The following is a 20,182-nucleotide window of genomic DNA, read 5'->3' as shown; positions in this document are numbered from 1 at the left end:
CTGGCTGGACACTAAAGGAAAAGTATGTCAAAGTGTCCTTAAAAACCTTACATAAACTCCTCAGTCATCGCTTAAGACCGTTTGTCTTTGTGGGGGGGGGTGTGGTTACTGAACAGATCCCGCCTTCTCCATGGTTTTTTTCTATTTTCAACTCATTTTTCTGCGTCAGTTTGTATCTCCAACCAGTCGATACCAACATTACAAAGCATGAAATGGACGAACGATATAAAAACAAGTAACTCCGGTTTCCCTGCTCTCTCCTCTTTCTGCTCTGTGCAGTTCTGTCTGAGATGTCTGTCTTTTCTGAAGGTGCAGCTGTGTTTATTAGTGTTTTTACAATATAACGACTGTGACACAAACAGGAAATTGGGATTTATTTTTCTATTTCACATCTTTTTCATGGCAACAGGGGATCGGATGCATCAGAGAAAATGCTCTGTGCTTTACCTGTAAATGTAAGGGTGTTATGTAATTAAATACAGATAAATGACAAATTTGTTAATAATCAAAATGCTGGTGATTACAAACCGCTTGCACTGAATGTACAGCTTTGGAAATAATTCTTTTACACCACTGTGACAAAATGCTGTTAAGTCAACATTTTCATAACTGTGACTTCTTTAGTTATTAGGGTTTTCTTATGCACAAAACTGAGGAAAAAATAAACATTTCCTTTACGAATTCAATTCAATAGCATTAATTGAATAACAATTCAATAACTAACCTGTAAAATAATAACACAAGTCCAATCTCCTTCATTGTTTTCCCTTTATTATAACTGTAATTTTCTGTGACTTTTTTTTTTTTCCATGTAGAAGACAATTCTGAAGATAATTTTATAACAAATGGTGACAAATCAGTTCATAAAAGCTAAACAGAGAGAAAAATTCATTTGGGAACTGCCACAAAAGTTGCACTGGGTATTTATAGGTTAAACTTTGGTAACATTTTAAGAACATTTCTGTTTTATATTATTCAAAATGAGTTTATTTGACTAAATTAAGTAACATTTTTTTCATGATGGAAGGTTCATTTATTAATTAATGACCAATTATTGTATTTGTCCTATCAATGAAAGAGGGCACTTTTCAGGTTATATTTTGCACAAAAAAATTCCTTATAATATATTACAGTTAAATATATGTTTGTTTATAAAGTTTTGAAATATAAACAGTCATCTTTGGCACAGGAACTATTTTTTTTTAATTAAAAAAAAACAAAAAACAATATATTTTGCATATTAACTTACTGTTGTCAGGACTGTGTTGCTGTAAATTGACTGATGTACAGGGGGGGGGGTGGGGCGGTTTAATGTTTATGTTTTTTTGTTTTGTAAAAATGAAAAAATGAATAACTATATATTTAAAATTAGATATTTAAAACGGGGGAACTTGAACAAATTCTACAATAAATGGCAACCATTTATGGATTTTTTTCTAGACAATGTAATCCCCCCCCTTTTATTTTTTATCATTATTATCATGTTTTTATTTATTTATGTATTTATCTATTATTATTATTTTTTTTTTTTTTTATTTTTTTTTTTATTTATTTATTTATTTATTTATTTTCTTATGTTTATGTGACCAGTTTAATTATTTTATTCAGACTATGTCTTCGTATTCTTTTCATTGTATTGTTTGTCGGGTTTCATTGTTATTTGTTCCTCAAAAAATATGCGAATCTACAAGTAATGGTGTTTACAAACCTGGTTAATATTGACATCAGTGTGCCATGGTATTGGTATGTACCTTTAATTTTTTTGTGTACACATCAATAAAAATATGAAACAAAGAAACAAAAACAACTATATATTTAAAAAAAAAACAACAAAAAAAAGTGTATTTCAGAGGGTACTCCACTGTAAAAAGTTAGTGAACCCCTGGATTAGTGGATAAACATTCATGAAACATTTAGATCTGTGGATGTTTTGGGTGTTTATGGGTTAAAAGTTACATGTATATGAGTTTATATTCTTCACTATAAAGTTCCACCACAGCACAACTAGGTCAACATCATGGATTCATTTCTGTCCCGGAAAACATTCTGCTTTTGTTTCACGGCTCTGTCTGGTGAAGTTATGAGGAGACGGAGACTATGGCTTCGACGTTGCCCAAAGCTAATATTTTCTATGCCTGTACGGCCTCACATGAAGCATGAGCGTCGGCATGTGTGGAGCATCGTAACACACCAAACCTTTCACAATGTTTAATAGGTCTATAAAATGTAACGAATCTTGAACATGGCACCCATTTTTTTATACGCTGGTAAAAACATTGTGTGAATGTGATTATCAGAACCCACTGCAGCTGTAACAGAGTGCACTCGACGTGTTCCGCTGTTCTTTCGCTGCTGAGTGATGCATGATGGCCTTCAAACATATTTCACTGAACCAAAAGCCACAAATCAAATTCCTAAATGCTTAAGTCGGAGGCAACCGGGCTGGTTTTTGGTTCTTGAACACATTCCACTCCTCATCTGCAAAGCTTCCTGTTTGAAGATTGTTGTTAATACAGTCTTCTATTATAGATTAGTTTGTATTTTACAGATTGGGAATACTCGTTTTAACCCATAGAGGCCCAGTGTTACTTTTGTGGTAGTTCCTAAATGAATTTTTCTCTCAATTTAACCTTTCTTTAATGATTTATCATGATTTATTCTAATATTACCCTCTGTATTTTGTATTTTTTCAATGAAAATCAGGTATTTTCCATAATATAATTGAGTAATCGTGTAGATGTTCATAAAAGCTCACATTAAAGTTGAGGGTTGTTTTATCAAAAAACAGAAAACTGAAGAAAAAGTGAGTTTTTCAGCAAATATTTAAATAACTGAAATCATGCATATCCATCCACACTCCATGGGTTTTACCGGTGAATCAATGTTGCAGAAAATGACAGTGTTTTTACACTTTTATTATAATATTATCCTCTGTATTTTGTGTTTTTTCAATGAAAATCAGGTGTTTTCCATAATATAATTGAGTAATCGTGTAGATGTTCATAAAAGCTCACATTAAAGTTGAGGGTTGTTTTATCAAAAAACAGAAAACTGAAGAAAAAGTGAGTTTCTCAGCAAATATTTCAATAACTGAAATCATGCATATCCATCCACACTCCATGGGTTTTACCGGTGAATCAATGTTGCAGAAAAAGACGGTGTTTCCACTTTTCTTATAATATTTTCCTATGAATTTTGTTTTTTTTTTTCAGTAAAAATACTGTATTTTCTTATATTTAATTCACTGATCATGTAGATGTTCATAAAAGCTCAAATTAAAGTTGTGGGTTATTATATTAGAAACTGAGAAAACTGAAGAAAAAGTGACTTTTTCAGCAAAGATTTCAATAACTGAATGCAAAAACATGCATCTCCATCCACTGTCATATATTAATACTCCATGGGTTTTACCGGTGAATCAATGTTGCAGAAAAAGACAGTGTTTTTACACTTTTATTATAATATTATCCTCTGTATTTTGTATTTTTTCAATGAAAATCAGGTGTTTTCCATAATATAATTGAGTAATCGTGTAGATGTTCATAAAAGCTCACATTAAAGTTGAGGGTTGTTTTATCAAAAAACAGAAAACTGAAGAAAAAGTGAGTTTCTCAGCAAATATTTCAATAACTGAAATCATGCATATCCATCCACACTCCATGGGTTTTACCGGTGAATCAATGTTGCAGAAAAAGACGGTGTTTCCACTTTTCTTATAATATTTTCCTATGAATTTTGTTTTTTTTTTCAGTAAAAATACTGTATTTTCTTATATTTAATTCACTGATCATGTAGATGTTCATAAAAGCTCAAATTAAAGTTGTGGGTTATTATATTAGAAACTGAGAAAACTGAAGAAAAAGTGACTTTTTCAGCAAAGATTTCAATAACTGAATGCAAAAACATGCATCTCCATCCACTGTCATATATTAATACTCCATGGGTTTTACCGGTGAATCAATGTTGCAGAAAAAGACAGTGTTTTTACACTTTTATTATAATATTATCCTCTGTATTTTGTATTTTTTCAATGAAAATCAGGTGTTTTCCATAATATAATTGAGTAATCGTGTAGATGTTCATAAAAGCTCACATTAAAGTTGAGGGTTGTTTTATCAAAAAACAGAAAACTGAAGAAAAAGTGAGTTTTTCAGTAAAAACAGTATATCCATAACTGAATGTAAAAACATGCATCTCCATCCACTGTCATGTATTAATACTCCAAGGGTTTTAACAGGTGAATCAATGTTGCAGAAAAAGACAGTGTTTCCACTTTTAGTATAATATTATCCTATGAATTTTGGTTTTTCTTCAGTAAAAATACTATATTTTCCTATATTTAATTTACTGATCATGTAGATGCTCATAAAAGCTCAGATTAAAGTTGAGGGTTCTTACATCAAAACTGAGAAAACTGACAAAAAAGTGACTTTTTCAGCAAAGATTTCAATAGCTGAATGTAAAAACATGCATCTCCATCCATTGTCATGTATTAATACTCCATGGGTTTTAACAGGCGAATCAATGTTGCAGAAAAAAGACAATGTTTCCACTTTTATTATAATATTATCCTCTGAATTTTGGGTTTTTCAGTGAAAATACTGTATTTTCCTCTATTTAATTCACTGATCATGTTGATGTTCATAAAATCTCAGATCAAAGTTGAGGGTTCTTACATCAAAACTGAGAAAACTGACGAAAAAGTGACTTTTTCAGCCAAGATTTCAATAATTGAATGTAAAAACATGCATCTCCATCCACTGCAGCTGTGGTTTTAACTGGTGAATCAATATGACAGAAGATGACAGTGTTTCCTCTTTTATTATAATATTATCCTCTGCATTTTGTTTTTTTACTGAAAATCATGTATTTCCCCAAATTGAATTTACTGACCATGTACATGTTCGTAAAAGCTCAGATTAAATACAGAGGTTATTAGGTCTAATCAAAGAAAAAAATGAGGAAAAAAGTGACTTAAAACAAGCACCTCCATCCACTGTCATTGATCCAAATCCATGGGTTTTACTGGTGAATCAATGTTGTAGAAGATGACGGTGTTTCTACGGTAACTACGGAGCCTCTGAACGTCCAAACGGGTCATCAGATATGACTTCCAAAATCTTTCCTAAGTAATTTATCACCATTTATTATCATGTTATGGTGTGAATTGTTCATTTTTCAGGGAAAATCAGGTATTTGCATGTAGATGTTCATAAAACCTCAGTAAATTTAAAGGTTATGAAATGAAAAACTGAAGAAAAAGAGGCTTTTTTCAGCAAAATACATCATTAACTGAACATAAACGAAGCATCTCCATCCACTGTCATTGATCCGACTCCATGGGTTTTACCGGTGAGTCAATGTTGTAGAAGATGACTGTGTCTCCATGGTAACTACGAAGCTTCTGAACGTCCAAACGGGTCATATCTGATTATTATTATAAAGCCGAGAAACTGCATTTTACACCAATTATTTACATGGATTGATAGGATTAGTGGATCAGTAGTCGAATTTGGTTTCCAGTGTCTGTTTTGGGTTTTTAAGGGTTAATACAGTTACTCTTTTTGTGATTTATCATTGTTCAATAATCCAAATTTTACAATGTTTTCATTAAACACGCTTTGGACTTTGGCTCATTGTGTAAAAGCTGCAAATAGAAGCCAAAGAAGACAGAACATTTGGAGATAAACATCTATGCCAAAGTGAAACACTGCAATCAAAACCTAATCGTCTGTCTCTAAAACAGAGGCTTTGCAGGACGATATATCTGCTCGTAATTTAAAGGTCCAGGGTGTAATATTTAGACGGATTTAGGAGGATTTAATTGCAGAAATGGAACATTATATCCAGAATGATGTTTTGACTAGTGTGTAATCTGACAAAAATAAGAATTGTTGGGTTTTTATTAGGACAGAATGAGTTGTTTATGTCTACAGATGTTGAGCTGCCGTGTTCCTGCAGCAGCTCTGACTGGATTTTATCTTCTTTTTTTTTTGTGTTTTATAGCAGGTGGTGTTGTGTAGCTGAAATATATGACCTGCTATGTTTAACCAGCGGTGGTCCATTGGGTCTAGGAAGGCCTTCTCTGCTAAAGAATCACATCACAGACCTACATTTATATGTTACATTTTTATATTTGTTCCATGAAGATGTATAAAATTATTCCTAATAGTCTATTTTCTTTATTTGGTATCTTTCCACTTGGTCAGTGTTTCCATTTGTGTCTGTATGTGTATGTTAGAGCGTTTGTCCAATCAGATTTCACCATCATGTGTTGCCGGGTAATAGAAATCTGCCTTGAGGCTTATAAAATAACCTATAAATAATGACAAATCCAAACTTTTCTCTATGTTTTAGAGTGAATGATGTTTCATGAAAATGTAAAATTACAGTATAAAAGGGTTTACATTTACAAACTAACCTTTAAAAAATTTAAATAATATAAAAAACCATGAACAACTCGAAATTTCTTCAGAAAAGTAAGTAAAATTTTAACAATATTATGCCTCGGTTTATCGTTTACACATGTGCATTACAGCATAAAATTGCATTTACTTCTCTTAGGATATTTCAGTTTGTTCCGATTTGTTCAGGTTATTCACATTTTTTGCAAAAGGATAGTTTGTAAATGTGAGTAATGTGAAAAAAGTAATGTAATTTTACTTTTTTCACATCAAACCAAGAGTTGGCGTTATTTATTATGCTATTATTTCACTTGAGATCACATTATTCTGTATGTGGCCCCTGAACTAAAATGAGTTGTAATATCTTCAGTGTAATTTTTGCATTTTACAAATTCATCCAGTGGGATTAGACCAGTGGTTCTTAACCTTGTTGGAGGTACTGAACCCCACCAGTTTCATATGCGCATTCACCGAACCCTTCTTTATTAAAAATACAATATGATTTTTTTCAAATTCAAGACACAGGTATATGTTTTACTGGTGCACAAAATGAACTGTGCATTAACATCACTGTGTTCAAAGAACAAAACCAATACAGTGCATGAACTCACAACAAATTACACACCTTTTCACAAAGACATGACCTTTTTTAATACTACCACACTGAAATGGTTTTAATTTTTAACCTTATGTATTCCAATAATGAACTTATTGTATTTATGCTATTTATCATTTTTAACATTTTAACACACACCCATCACCTAATTTCCATCAGGCTACAATAATAATGACTATTTACTGCAAATCAGTGTGACTTCTGCTGTTGTGTGTATGTATGTGAGGGCCGTCAGGTCAACCCGGTTTTCGTTTCATCTCGCTCCGAACTTTCCGAACCACGCAATTTTGACAAAAAAAAAGATAACTGCATGTAATGTATCAAAAAAAAAAAACCTTCTCGTTATACTCCTTCAGTATTTTTGTGATCGTTGTTTTATTACGGCACTAGCTCGGCTTTAGCGTAATACAATTTCTCCATCTGTGACGGTGCGTCGGTCGTCACATGATTGTAACTGACCAGTGCGGTGACTGAAAAATGTAAACAAACGCTACACATGGCTGCCTCCGTGGTTAACAGGAAGTAGCAAAAGTCATAACAACGATGTGGAAAATACTCAAATAATTCATCGTCAGACGAGTGGAAGAGATTATAAACACTTCCGGATGTGTTGTAGTGCTATAAGCAACAACAATACACCGCGTATATTGGACCTAGCCTGACACACACACCCGACTAATGAGTCGAGTGTGTGTCTTGACCTCCGCCGAACCCCTGAGACTGACTCACCGAACCCTTAGGGTTCGATCGAACCCAGGTTAAGAACCACTGGATTAGACTCTTAGGCGGCCCATTTTTGGCCCAAGGGCCACATGTTTAACCCTTTCATTGCACCAATTATGAGAACCTTAATCAAAATTTTTTTCCTGAGTGTTTTTATTTCTCTTTAGGCATGAAAAAAACAATGCAATTGAAAATTTTCTTCTGAAAAATAAATCAAAAATAAATAAATAAATAAATAAATAAATAAAAACATACAAAAAATAATAATGAAAAAAAAAAAAAATCTTATGAACCTATTTTTCATGAAGTTGCAAAAATGTCCATTAGCTGGACACCACACGTTTAATTTTTGACGCACAGAAACATGTATTTACTGATAAATTGTGTGAAAACTATGGGGAGGGCTTGTGATTCTGAGGGTTTATGCTCAGGAGAGATCTACATAATGTTACCAATTCATGTCAGAAAAGATATGTAGTGTCTTAAAACTTTAATAAAGATATGTGTAAAAAAAAACAAAACAACAACAACAAAAAGAACAACAAAATCCATGAATATACAAGAGAACAGCTGTAGACGAGCTGTCCACTGTAGTGACCACTGTGCATGAAAGGGTTAACACCTCTGACTTAAATATTCACCTTCAGTGTGTTAAAAATGGCAAAAACCACATTTACAAACTGCATTTACAGATAGTGATGCTCTTAAAAGTAACTGGATCCATTCGCAACTTTTCTAATGAACTGTTTGCTAAAGATTTAAGGGACTTTATTGTCATTCCATACAAATACACGAGAGGATGAGATTAGTTATACAGATGCCTCTCATTAAACTGCCCGCCGTTATACCGCCATTTTCGCTCACCGCCGACCAAAACCATTGCACAAACATCCCCAATGCATTATTCCATTAGCTACCGCCATTTCCGCCTATCGCCATCCGCCAGCCCAGTTCCATGCACAAACAACACTTATACCATTGATTTCCCGACCGTTATACCGCCAGCGTGATTGCCATCGAGTACACATAAATTTTAACAATGCACTGAAACAAACGCGCCAGACGCTGATCGCGACAAGCTACGAGTAGGTCTACGGAACGGCCACCGTTCATTTATCGCAGAACACTCAGTAGGTCAGGATGTCGGGAAGAGGACGTGGGATTAAGCCAAAGCCTCAAGATGATGGGGTGTCATTTCCCGACACGGTATAATAATGTTTAAAATGTTTCCCCACTTTAAATGATCCCTTACAACATAACAGAATCAAGATTTATTTAGAAACGCAATTAGAACGGGTTAACGGAGGCAGCATAGACATCATATAGTAAAGACATGCACATTATGGACGCAACCCGATGTAACACCATTTTCGCTATACCGCCAATTTGGCTGTGAACGGAAGTTGGCGGTATAACGAGAGTAGACTGTAGTTATACTATGCAATGAAATTCTTATTCTGTTCATCTCCCTAAAAAAACACAACACACGAAAAATGAATAAGAATAGGGGAAAAAATAGCAATAATAAAATTAACTATAAAAAATAATAGATAATAGTGTTAGGTATGATTATGACATCAATATATGTTTGGTTTCAAAACAGTTGACGTAGTGCCTGCTGAGAAAAAACAACTAAATGTTCATTGTAAATTTTGCTTCCCCACCCTGTACATTCACAGTTTAACGCTGAAAATAAAAAGTGGTTGCTAAAAGCACTTTTTCTAGCCATACTTTTTCAAACTCCACTTCTCCAGGAGTAAAAATGTAGTTTGAAGTATCCTGCCATGATGAACTACTGTAGTTTTAGAAGCTACACTCGCAAAGTAGCTTCCCCAACACTGCATCTGTTCATGCGTAAACCCAAATGTTTCTTCTATCAGACTGAGCAGAGGGTCTTACCCTGGAGAATGGCTGGTGATCCACAGGTAAAGGTACACTGTTTACCAAAGGTGGTTCCCCAGGGGCAGCTGAAGATGGCGTGGTAGACGTGAGACTGGTCTGGTGGACCGCAGTCCACGGGCTGACAGCTGACGATCCGATCCCAGGATCCGTGGAAACACTCCAGTTTGGTCTCCCTCTGGAAGTACGAGTCAAAGAAAACACGTAAGAGGCAAGAAGGAGGAACAGGAAAAGCTCATTTTAGAGGATTCTACTGATAGAACCACAGCAGAAACGAACCATGTAAATATGGAAGAGCCGGAAATATAGGAGCAGTTTTTAACCCCCCGTAGACTGTTGTAGCGAATTAGCCGCAATATAATATAAACATTCCACTGTTTTTATACCAAAGTGCTGTTCAACAGTCTGTCTGAAGTGTGTTTGCTGGTTTTCTACAATCGCTGATGTTCATGGATCGATTTCAAAGTCCTGTTTCTGTAACAGTTTATTAATTTAATGACATCCGACTGGTTTTTGACTCATTTTTGTTTTGTTATTGTTTGGAGGAAATGATCAGTAACAGCATCAGTGAAATAATCTACGTACCTGGGATTGGAAATGTGTTTAATTATTATTAGATTAGATTAGATTAGATTAGATTACATTAAATTTGATTGGATTAGATTAGTTTACATTACTTTATATTACATTAGATTACATTACATTCATTTTGATTAGATTAGATTAGATTAGATTGGATTAAATTTGATTGGATTAGATTAGTTTACATTACTTTATATTACATTAGATTACATTACATTAGTTTTGATTAGATTAGATTAGATTGGATTAGATTAGTTTACATTACATTACATTAGATTACATTACATTAGTTTTGATTAGATTAGATTAGATTAGATTGGATTAGATTAGATTAGTTTACATTACTTTAGATTACATTAGATTACATTACATTAGTTTTGATTAGATTAGATTAGATTAGATTGGATTAGATTAGTTTACATTACATTACATTAGATTACATTAGATTACATTACCTTTGTCACCGGTTCTGTTCATAATTTTTATGGACAGAATTTCTAGGCGCAGCCAAGGGCCGGAGGGGGTCCGGTTTGGGGACCACAGGATTTCATCTCTGCTTTTTGCAGATGATGTTGTCCTGTTGGCCTCATCGAACCTGGACCTTCAGCGTGCACTGGGGCGGTTTGCAGCCGAGTGTGAAGCGAGCGGGATGAGGATCAGCACCTCCAAATCCGAGGCCATGGTTCTCGACCGGAAAAAGGTGGTTTGCCCTCTCCGGGTCGGTGGGGAGTCTTTGCCCCAAGTGGAGGAGTTTAAGTATCTCGGGGTCTTGTTCACGAGTGAGGGAAGGATGGAGCGTGAGATTGACAGACGGATTGGTGCAGCGTCTGCAGTGATGCAGTCGCTGTACCGGTCGGTTGTGGTAAAGAAGGAGCTGAGCCGAGAGGCGAAGCTCTCGATTTACCGGTCAATCTACGTTCCTACCCTCACCTATGGTCATGAGCTTTGGGTCATGACCGAAAGGACAAGATCCCGGATACAAGCGGTCGAAATGAGTTTCCTCCGTCGGGTGGCTGGGCGCACCCTTAGGGATAGGGTGAGGAGCTCAGTCACCAGGGAGGAGCTCGGAGTAGAGCCGCTGCTCCTCCGCGTCGAGAGGGGCCAGCTGAGGTGGCTCGGGCATCTGTTTCGGATGCCTCCTGGACGCCTCCCTGGGGAGGTGTTCCGGGCATGTCCCACCGGGAGGAGACCTCGGGGAAGACCCAGGACACGTTGGAGAGACTATGTCTCTCGGCTGGCCTGGGAACGCCTCGGGATCCCCCCGGAAGAGCTGGAGGAGGTGTCTGGGGAGAGGGAAGTCTGGGCATCCCTGCTTAGACTGTTACCCCCGCGACCCGGCCCCGGATAAGCGGAAGAGAATGGATGGATGGATAGATTACATTACATTAGTTTTGATTAGATTAGATTAGTTTACATTACATTAGATTACATTATATTACATTACATTAGTTTTGATTAGATTACATTAGATTAGATTAGATTAGATTAGATTAGATTGGATTGGATTAGATTAGTTTACATTACTTTATATTACATTATATTAGATTAGATTAGATTAGATTAGATTAGATTAGATTACACTGTATAACATTAGATTAGATAAGATTACATTACATCACTTTTGATAAATTTACATTAGATTAGATTAAATTAGATTAGTTTACATTACATTATATTAGATTACATTACATTAGATCACATTGATTAGATTACATTAGATTACATTACATTAGTTTTGATTACATTAGATTAGACAAGATTACATTGGATTACATTAGATTACATTCGATAAATTTACATTAAATTAGATTAGATTCAACTTTATTGATCCTTTGGGCCGAACACATAGGAAATTGCAGTTCCAAAAGCAGCACAAACACTGAGCATACACGCAAGAAATACCACAAAAAAGCAATACAATAACAGAACTACAAAAAATATATATATATATAAAAAAAAAAAACTGTAATGAAAACCAAAAAAAATGCAATTGCGCACTGGAAAGTACTCATAGAAACAAGTGGCAAAGTAGTAGTAGTAGTAATAAGTATCCTGTTATGTTATATTTTGTGCAATATGTATATATATAGTTTAATAATCATATACTAAAAGTACTAGTAGAGACAAGTATGTATTATGCTAATTATGCCTAATGTCACTAATGTGCACCATAGCTATTGTATGTCCTGTATTCACATTAATATTAACCCATGAAGACCCAAACAGGGATGTAAAAACCAGAGGGGGGGGGGGGGGGGGGGGGTTGATCCCTCCCACCCACCCCCAACAAATCACACCCTGAATTCTTGTAAATAATTGGTGTAAAATACAGTTTTTCATCTTTTCATGGTCATCAGATATGACCCATTTGGATGTTCAGAGGCTCCATAGTTACCGTGGAAACACCGTCATCTTCTACAACATTGATTCAGCAGTAAAACCCATGGAGTTTTAATAAATGACAATGGATGGAGACACTTGTTTATATGTTCAGTTATTCATTTTTTTCTGAAAGAGTCAGTTTTTCTTCAGTTTTCTCTGTTTCTAATATAATAACCCTCAACTTTAATCTGAGCTTTTATGAACATCTACATGATCAATGAATTAAATATAGGAAAATAACAGACTTTCACCCAAAAAAGAAAATCGAAGAGGAGAATATTACAATAAATGGTGATAAATTACTTCAGAAAGGTTAAATACAGAGAAAAAAAATTCATATGGGAACTGCCACAAAAGCAACACTGGGTCTTTATGGGTTAAAAATCCGATTACTTTAGCATTTGTTAGACAGCCACATATAATAGTTTTTTATTCAACTGTAAATAAATGTGAGCGGATTTCATAAATTAAACTAAAATAAATATTGTGATTTCAGTCCCCACTGTAACTGCTCATGAACCCTTCAACCTCAGACATTCTCATGTTTTTTTTTGGGCTTCGTCTTTGACACATACTGTCATCTGTCAAACTTGGCTCATTAGATATGAAATTCTCTTGGTTTCCCATATTTTCTTTTTCGGGAAAAAGATGTAAATGAGTCTGCAGAGGATGCAACCACAATGGAGGGGAAAAAATGTCACAAATGCTGGAGTATGTTCCTGCAGAATCAGAATTCGGACACTAAACAGACTGTGTTTTCAGTTCCGTGGATGAGTGGAAACGGCGTCTGTGTACCTGGTGTGGTGGACTTCCTCTGCCGCTCAGGACGGTCACACTGAAACCACGGTGACATCTGACCGAGCAGCGAGACGCCTCCCCTCCTCCTGTACACCTGCAGACACACACTCATATAAGACATACACCACATGGACAAAAGTATGTGGACACGTTGGATTCAGGCAGTGGCGATTTCTCATAGACTGCAGTGGAAGCCCGGCTTCCCCTAAAATTACGAAAATTAAATGGTTAAATCTGTTCGGTTGTGTTGACATTTCATTGACTATAAATGTGTTAGAACATGTTCATCTCACAGACGAGTTTGTTCAGAATCAGCTTTATCACAAACCAACGGACTCGATGTTGTTCACTTCTCCTCCATTCCCGTGTCTCTGTTTTCTCCTCCATCTCTGCTCAGTGCATTTGTCCGTAGACTGCAGGCGTCTCTGGGCTTCAATGGGACTGAGTGGAACAGTTTTTTTCATTGCCTCTAAACTGGACGGTAAGTGGATAAATGCCACGATGTTGTCCCGCCCCCGGACGCCGGGCGTCTCTGGGGGTGAATGGAGCTGTGGGTGGAGCTCGGCCGGGCGGGGGTGGAGCTCGGCCGGGCGGGACGCCAGAATCGCACATGCTGATTGGAGGATCAGTCGAAAGGTTGAATCCCGTTTGATTGACAGCTAGTTTCAGATCTGCTCCTTCACTGACACAGTTCAGTTTAATACCAGGACAACCACAGATTCTTTCACGATTATCTCTGGACCTGCTGCGGTGGTCCGGCCTCTTCCCTGCCCTCATCATCACCACTCACTTATCCTCAACCGCCTCCATGTGTCTCCCCCTACTCCCCCCTTCTCCCCCTCTCCCCCAGTCTCTATCTCTATCGCTCACTCTTTTTCCCCTTCTCTACTCTCTCTCTTTAACCCCAGCTGGTCCTGGCAGTCGTCCATCCTCCAGGAGTCTGGGTCTGCTCCAGGTTTCTGCTGTTAAAGGGAAGTTTTTCCTTCCACTGTCACCAGTCACAAGTGTTTGCTCCAGGAGGATTCTGTTGGGTTTCTGTAGAATTGACTTAGAGTCTGGTTTGGACCAACTCTATATATAAAATGTCAAGAGATAACTTTTTTGTGATCTGGCGCTATATAAATAAAATTTGATTGATTGAGTGATTTAATTGGTTTTCCCCTGTAAGTCGCTTTGGAAAAAAGCGTCTGCCAAATGCGTAAACATAAACATAAACATAATACCGTCGCACATTCTGCTGTGAAATCAGAGAGAAACCACTACGAAATGACTTGTTCATTTCTTGCACTGTAAATAAAACACACTCATTGGACTTCTTTCAATTTAACATAATTTCAGTGTTTTCTTGTTTCAGTTCCATTATTTAATCATTTCTTGCTCGAGTTTAATATCGTTTTGTAGATAGTTAAATCAATCATACTGTCGGCTAGGTCGCAGTGAAAGGAGCATCTGTTTAAAAAGGCTGAAGTCTTACACCCACAACACACTGGGCCAAGGCAATCTGAGCAGAGAGGACACTGGTCCAGTCCCTGGAAAAGACGCCTACTTGGTACGATAAGGTCACTGAGCTTTTTCTTAAAAAGGAACGGAGGGCCGAATGTATGTTTAAATAGAGAGCACATTACTCCAGTGTTGGTTTCCCTGCACTGGCTACTGGTAACCGACAGAATTGATTTTAAGATACTCCTCCTCACGTATAAAGCTCTAAATGGAACCGGACCAAGTTACATTGCAAACTCACTGATCGATTATGTACAAACTAGAACACTGAGGTCATCAAACGCAGGGTTACTAGCGACTCCCAGAAATATTACAAAGAAAATGGGGGACGCAGCCTTTACTAACTATGCACCAAAGTTATGGAATACAATTCCAAAAGACATTAGAGAAGGCAGTTCACTGAATATATTTAAAACCAAATTAAAAACATTTTTTATTCTCATTAGCCTTTGAAAGGAGATAAAAATGGGGTCACAATTCAGGAACCAGGAATGTGCGGTTTTTTATTTTTATTTTATTTTTATTGTATTTCTGTTTTATTTTTATTTTATTGTATTTCAAATTTCATCTTATTTCTTGCACTTCAAAAATTCTATGTATAATCAAATATTTTAATGTGTGCTGCTTTTATTTTTATTTTATTGTATTTCTCTCAAATTTCATCTTATTTCTTGCACTTCAAAAATTCTATGCATAATGTGCGCTGTTTTTATGTTTATTTTTATTTTATTGTATTTCTAATCAAATCTTAATGTATTTTAATATTGTATTTTTTCAATCAATGTGAAGCACTTTGGGCTACAATTTCTGTATGAAAGGTGCTATACAAATAAAGTTTATTATTATTATTATTATTATTATTATTATTATTATTATTATTATTATTATTATTATTATTACTATTACTATTATTATTATTATTATTATTATTAATAAATAACTTGACAATTTTTTTTTTTTTTTTTTTGATGTAAGCCAACAATGAGCTTCCCCTGTCTGAAAGACGAGCAGCCGCCACTGGATTCAGGTGTTTATTTTCTAACAAAATAATAATAACAAATGTCATAATATAGTTTTATATTGGGATAAATATCATTACATTGGTTAGTTTGGTTGAAATTGTTTTCTTTGCTTCTAAAATGCCTCAGAGATGGTTTTGACTTAATTTTTCTCAACATTGATTTTGTTTTTTGGGTTTTTTTTTAACCATGACTATGATTTTAAATGTTCTTCCTCTAAATTTCTAACATATTTTTCATGCTCTGACTGTAAATGATAATTTTGTGCGACAACTAACCATTTACTTTCTTCACATCTCACTGAGGAAGAAAAATCTCCCATTAAACTTTAAAGAAATATTGATGTTTCTAAAGTATATGGACAAAGTATGTGGACACATTGAATTCAAGTGTTTCTTTTCTGACAAAATAATAAGAACAAATGTCATAATATAGTTTTATATTGGGATAAATATTGCATTGGTTACTTTGGTTTAAATTGTTATCTTTGCTTCTAAAATGCCTCAGAGATGGTTTTTACTTCATTGCTCTCAACATTGAATTTGTTCGGGTTTTTTTGTCCACACAGTAAAAATGCTTCTCTAAAAACAAAACAAAAAGAAATAATAATACAAGATATTTTTGCTTGAATTAAGCAAAAAAAATCTGCCCATGGAACAAGTGGTAAGATTTTTTGAAATAAGATTTTCCAGATCTGTTGATAAAAATCAGTTCTTATTTCTCACTGAAAAGTTACTCTTTAGGTAATTATGTCTTATTTTAAGTGTGATGAGATATTTGGACTAGAAATGAGAAAAATAGACTTGGTAAGATTTAGATTTTTTCCAGTGCATGACTATGATTTTAAATGTTTTTCCTCTAAATTTCTAAAATATTTTCATGCTCTGACTGTAAATAACCATCTACTTTCTTCACATCTCACCATTAAACTTTAAGGAAATATTGATGTTTTTATCTCAAATCCAAGTGCAAAATGTAAAATACAGAAAATAATATTATGATGAATCATTTAAGAGAGGTTAAATAGAGAAAAATTGATTTGGAAACTGACACAAAAGTAGCACTGGGTCTATATATTGATGTTTCTATCTCAAATCATCAGGAACAGGACATCTTACAGCTGTAGACATGATGTGTCCCAATACTTTTGTCCATGTAGTTTATAAACATCAATATTTCCCTAGAATATATTCCCTAAAATCTTATTTCAAGAAATCTTACCAAGACAATTTTCTCTTGTTCCACTGGTAGATTTTTTTTTTGCTTAATTCAAGATTTTTTTTTTTTTTTTTGCTAAATTCAAGATTCTTTTGCTTAATTCGAGATTTTTTTGCTTGAGTCGAGATTTTTTTTTTGCTCGATTCAAGAATTTTATTGCTTCATTCAAGATTTTTTTTTTGCTTAATTCAAGATTTTTTTTTTACTTAATTCAAGATTTTTATTTTTACTTAATTCAAGATTTATTTTTTTTTTTTGCTTAATTGAGGAATTTTTTGCTTAATTCAAGAAATTTTTCTTAATTGATTTTTTTTTTTTTTTCTTAATTCAAGATTTCTTTTTTTTTTTTTTTTGCTTAATTCAAGCAAAAAAATCTTGAATTAAGCAAAAAAAAAACAAACAAACAAACAAAAAACTACCAATGGAACACGTGAAAATTATCTTTGTAAGATTTCTTGAAAAAAGATTTTCAAGATCTATTGTCTGAAAATAAGTTCTTATATCTCACTGAAAAGTTCCTCTTTAGGTGATTATGTCTTATTTTAAGTGTGATGAGATATTTGGACTAGAAATGAGAAAAATACACTTGGTTAGATTTCGATTTTTTCCAGTGTGTTTACTGTCAGAGCATGAAAAATATTTGAGAAATTTATAGGTACAATATTTAAAATCGCAGTCATGGATAAAAAAAAATAAAAAAAAAATTAATGTTGAGAGACATTAAGTCAAAACCATCTCTGAGGCATTTTAGAAACAAAGATAACAATTTCAACCAAACTAACCAATGTAATGATATTTATCCCAATATAAAACTATAGTATGACATTTGTTATTATTGTTTTGTTAGAAAAGAAACACCTGAATTCAACGCGTCCCAATACTTTTGTCCACATCGCGTATATCAGCTCTGAGGTCGTTGGGTGTCGTTTTCGTTCTTACCTGACGGAGGCGTGGTCTAACTGAGGAGGGCTGCAGTTGTCCATCTGACACGGCTGTCGCAAGCAACTGTAATAGAGATGAAACAAGGAGCAGAGGACGGTTACTAGAGTTAAAGAGAAGCAAAGAGTCAGCGCTAACGCTAAATGAAACCGACACTGAACAATGCAGCTCAAAGGAGAAGAATAGAACTGTGGTCCAATCTGCTGTTTCTGGTTTTCATGGTGAAGAACACAATGACAGCAAAATGAAACGCACAATTTAAGATCTTTAATAGATATTCATTTTGCATAATCACTGTTGACATTATACATTCTTTTCCCAGTATTTTCAGCTCCTAGAAATCAATCATTTCCAAAAACAAAACCCTGAAACTAAATAAGACTGGACTAAAACTACTAAATCCCTCAAAATAAAATAAAAATAAAACAATTTACATACTCATGAAAAAGACTGAAAAGAAACTCAAACCAAAGCCCAAACTGAAAAACAACAAACATAAAAAAAAAATTTAAAAAAAACAGAATATGAAAGGAAAAGAAACTGAACTGATTGGAATTTCTGATTAAGCCATTCAGATGGTACTTTATTTGAACGTGCATTCGACAAAACACACAAATACTAAGTCTGAATGTTTGTCTTAACGAAGTCCTGCTGTACGACTGTCCACTTTTAAAACAACTTTAAAAAAGATGAGAAAAATGTTCATGTCAGTTGTCGTATTATCATAAAAAAGGTCACAAATACGTTTTAAGGCGAATTTCCAGATGGTTACTAATGATTTAGAGTGATTATTTATGGTCAGAACGTGACAAATATTTCAGAAAATAAAAATTTACAATGATAAAAGTCTCACAAAATGTATGTTTTAGATGATAATTTCAAACAAACTAACCCTAAAGATGAAATAAAAGCATTTATTGTCATATTTATAAAATATCAAAGTTATATTATGACATTTTCTGTTTTGTTAGCAGTGAAGCACCTAAATTTAATGTTTTGATGATCGTAAGTGCATATAAACGCATCCAAACCGATTACTAAAATTACCTGATTACTTCTACTTATTTAGGGTGACCATTTTATTTTTAGCATTATTATCTAATTATTTCATTTAATTATTATTATTGTATTATTTTTTTTATTCTAGCAGTAGATGTGTCATAAAAGCTCCTGTGTGTATGTACTTTTTGTCTAATTTATAAAAACCACAGGACGTAAAAAGAGGACATTTGGTCAGTCTAATCCAGTGGTTCTTAACCTGGGTTCGATCGAACCCTAGGGGTTCGGTGAGTCAGTCTCAGGGGTTCGGCGGAGGTCAAGACACACACTCGACTCATTTGTCGGATGTGTGTGTCGGGCAAGGTCCGTGTATGTAAACAAACGGCTTTGGAGACTCTTTCTCTGATTAACATCCAATATACGCGGTGTATTGTTGTTGCTTATAGCACTACAACACATCCGGAAGTGTTTATAATCTCTTCCACTCGTCTGACGATGAATTATTTGAGTATTTTCCACATGATTGTTATGACTTTTGCTACTTCCTGTTAACCACGGAGGCAGCCATGTGTAGCGTTTGTTTACATTTTTCGGTCACCGTACTGGTCAGTTACAATCATGTGATGACAGACGCACCGTCGCGGATGGAGAAATTGTTTTACGCTAAAGCCGAGCTAGTGCCGTAATAAAACAATGATCACAAAAATACTGAAGGAGTATAACGAGAACTTTTTTTTGATACACTACATGCAATTATCTTTTTTTTTTTATGTCAAAATTGCGTGGTTCGGAAAGTTCGGAGCGAGATGAAACGACAACCGGGTTGACCTGACGGCTTACATATGATTCGTGATGACACGCCCCACTTGGCCATCACTGGCTGCAGGTGATCATGCTACATTGCCTGGCCAATCTGTGCTGCAGGGAATTTGGTTAGGTTAAAAATTAAAACCATTACAGTGTGGTAGTATTAAAAAAGGTCATGTCTTTGTGAAAAGGTGTGTAATCTGTTGTGAGTTCATGCACTGTATTGGTTTTGTTCTTTGAACACAGTGATGTTAATGCACGGTTCATTTTGTGCACCAGTAAAACATATACCTGTG

At 34.8% G+C, this 20,182-nt stretch overlaps 1 protein-coding gene across 1 annotated transcript in view; it reads right to left on the bottom strand.

Moving 5' to 3' along the window:
* LOC115437420 (pappalysin-2-like) overlaps positions 1–20,182 on the bottom strand; it is an 85,130-nt gene that overhangs the window by 38,225 nt on the left and 26,723 nt on the right. Inside the window, exons 6-8 of the mRNA XM_030160645.1 lie at positions 18,081–18,146; positions 13,402–13,498; positions 9,643–9,820 (exon numbers count right to left, since the gene is read on the bottom strand). Coding sequence (XP_030016505.1) covers positions 9,643–9,820; positions 13,402–13,498; positions 18,081–18,146 — 341 coding nt within the window. The remainder of the gene's footprint in view (positions 1–9,642; positions 9,821–13,401; positions 13,499–18,080; positions 18,147–20,182) is intronic.

The sequence above is a fragment of the Sphaeramia orbicularis genome, chromosome 17 (genome assembly GCF_902148855.1).
Source record: "Sphaeramia orbicularis chromosome 17, fSphaOr1.1, whole genome shotgun sequence".
Classification (NCBI taxonomy): Eukaryota; Metazoa; Chordata; class Actinopteri; order Kurtiformes; family Apogonidae; genus Sphaeramia; species Sphaeramia orbicularis.
The sequence above is the reverse complement of the archived record's forward strand: the minus strand, read 5'-3'. Positions and strand labels throughout refer to the sequence as shown.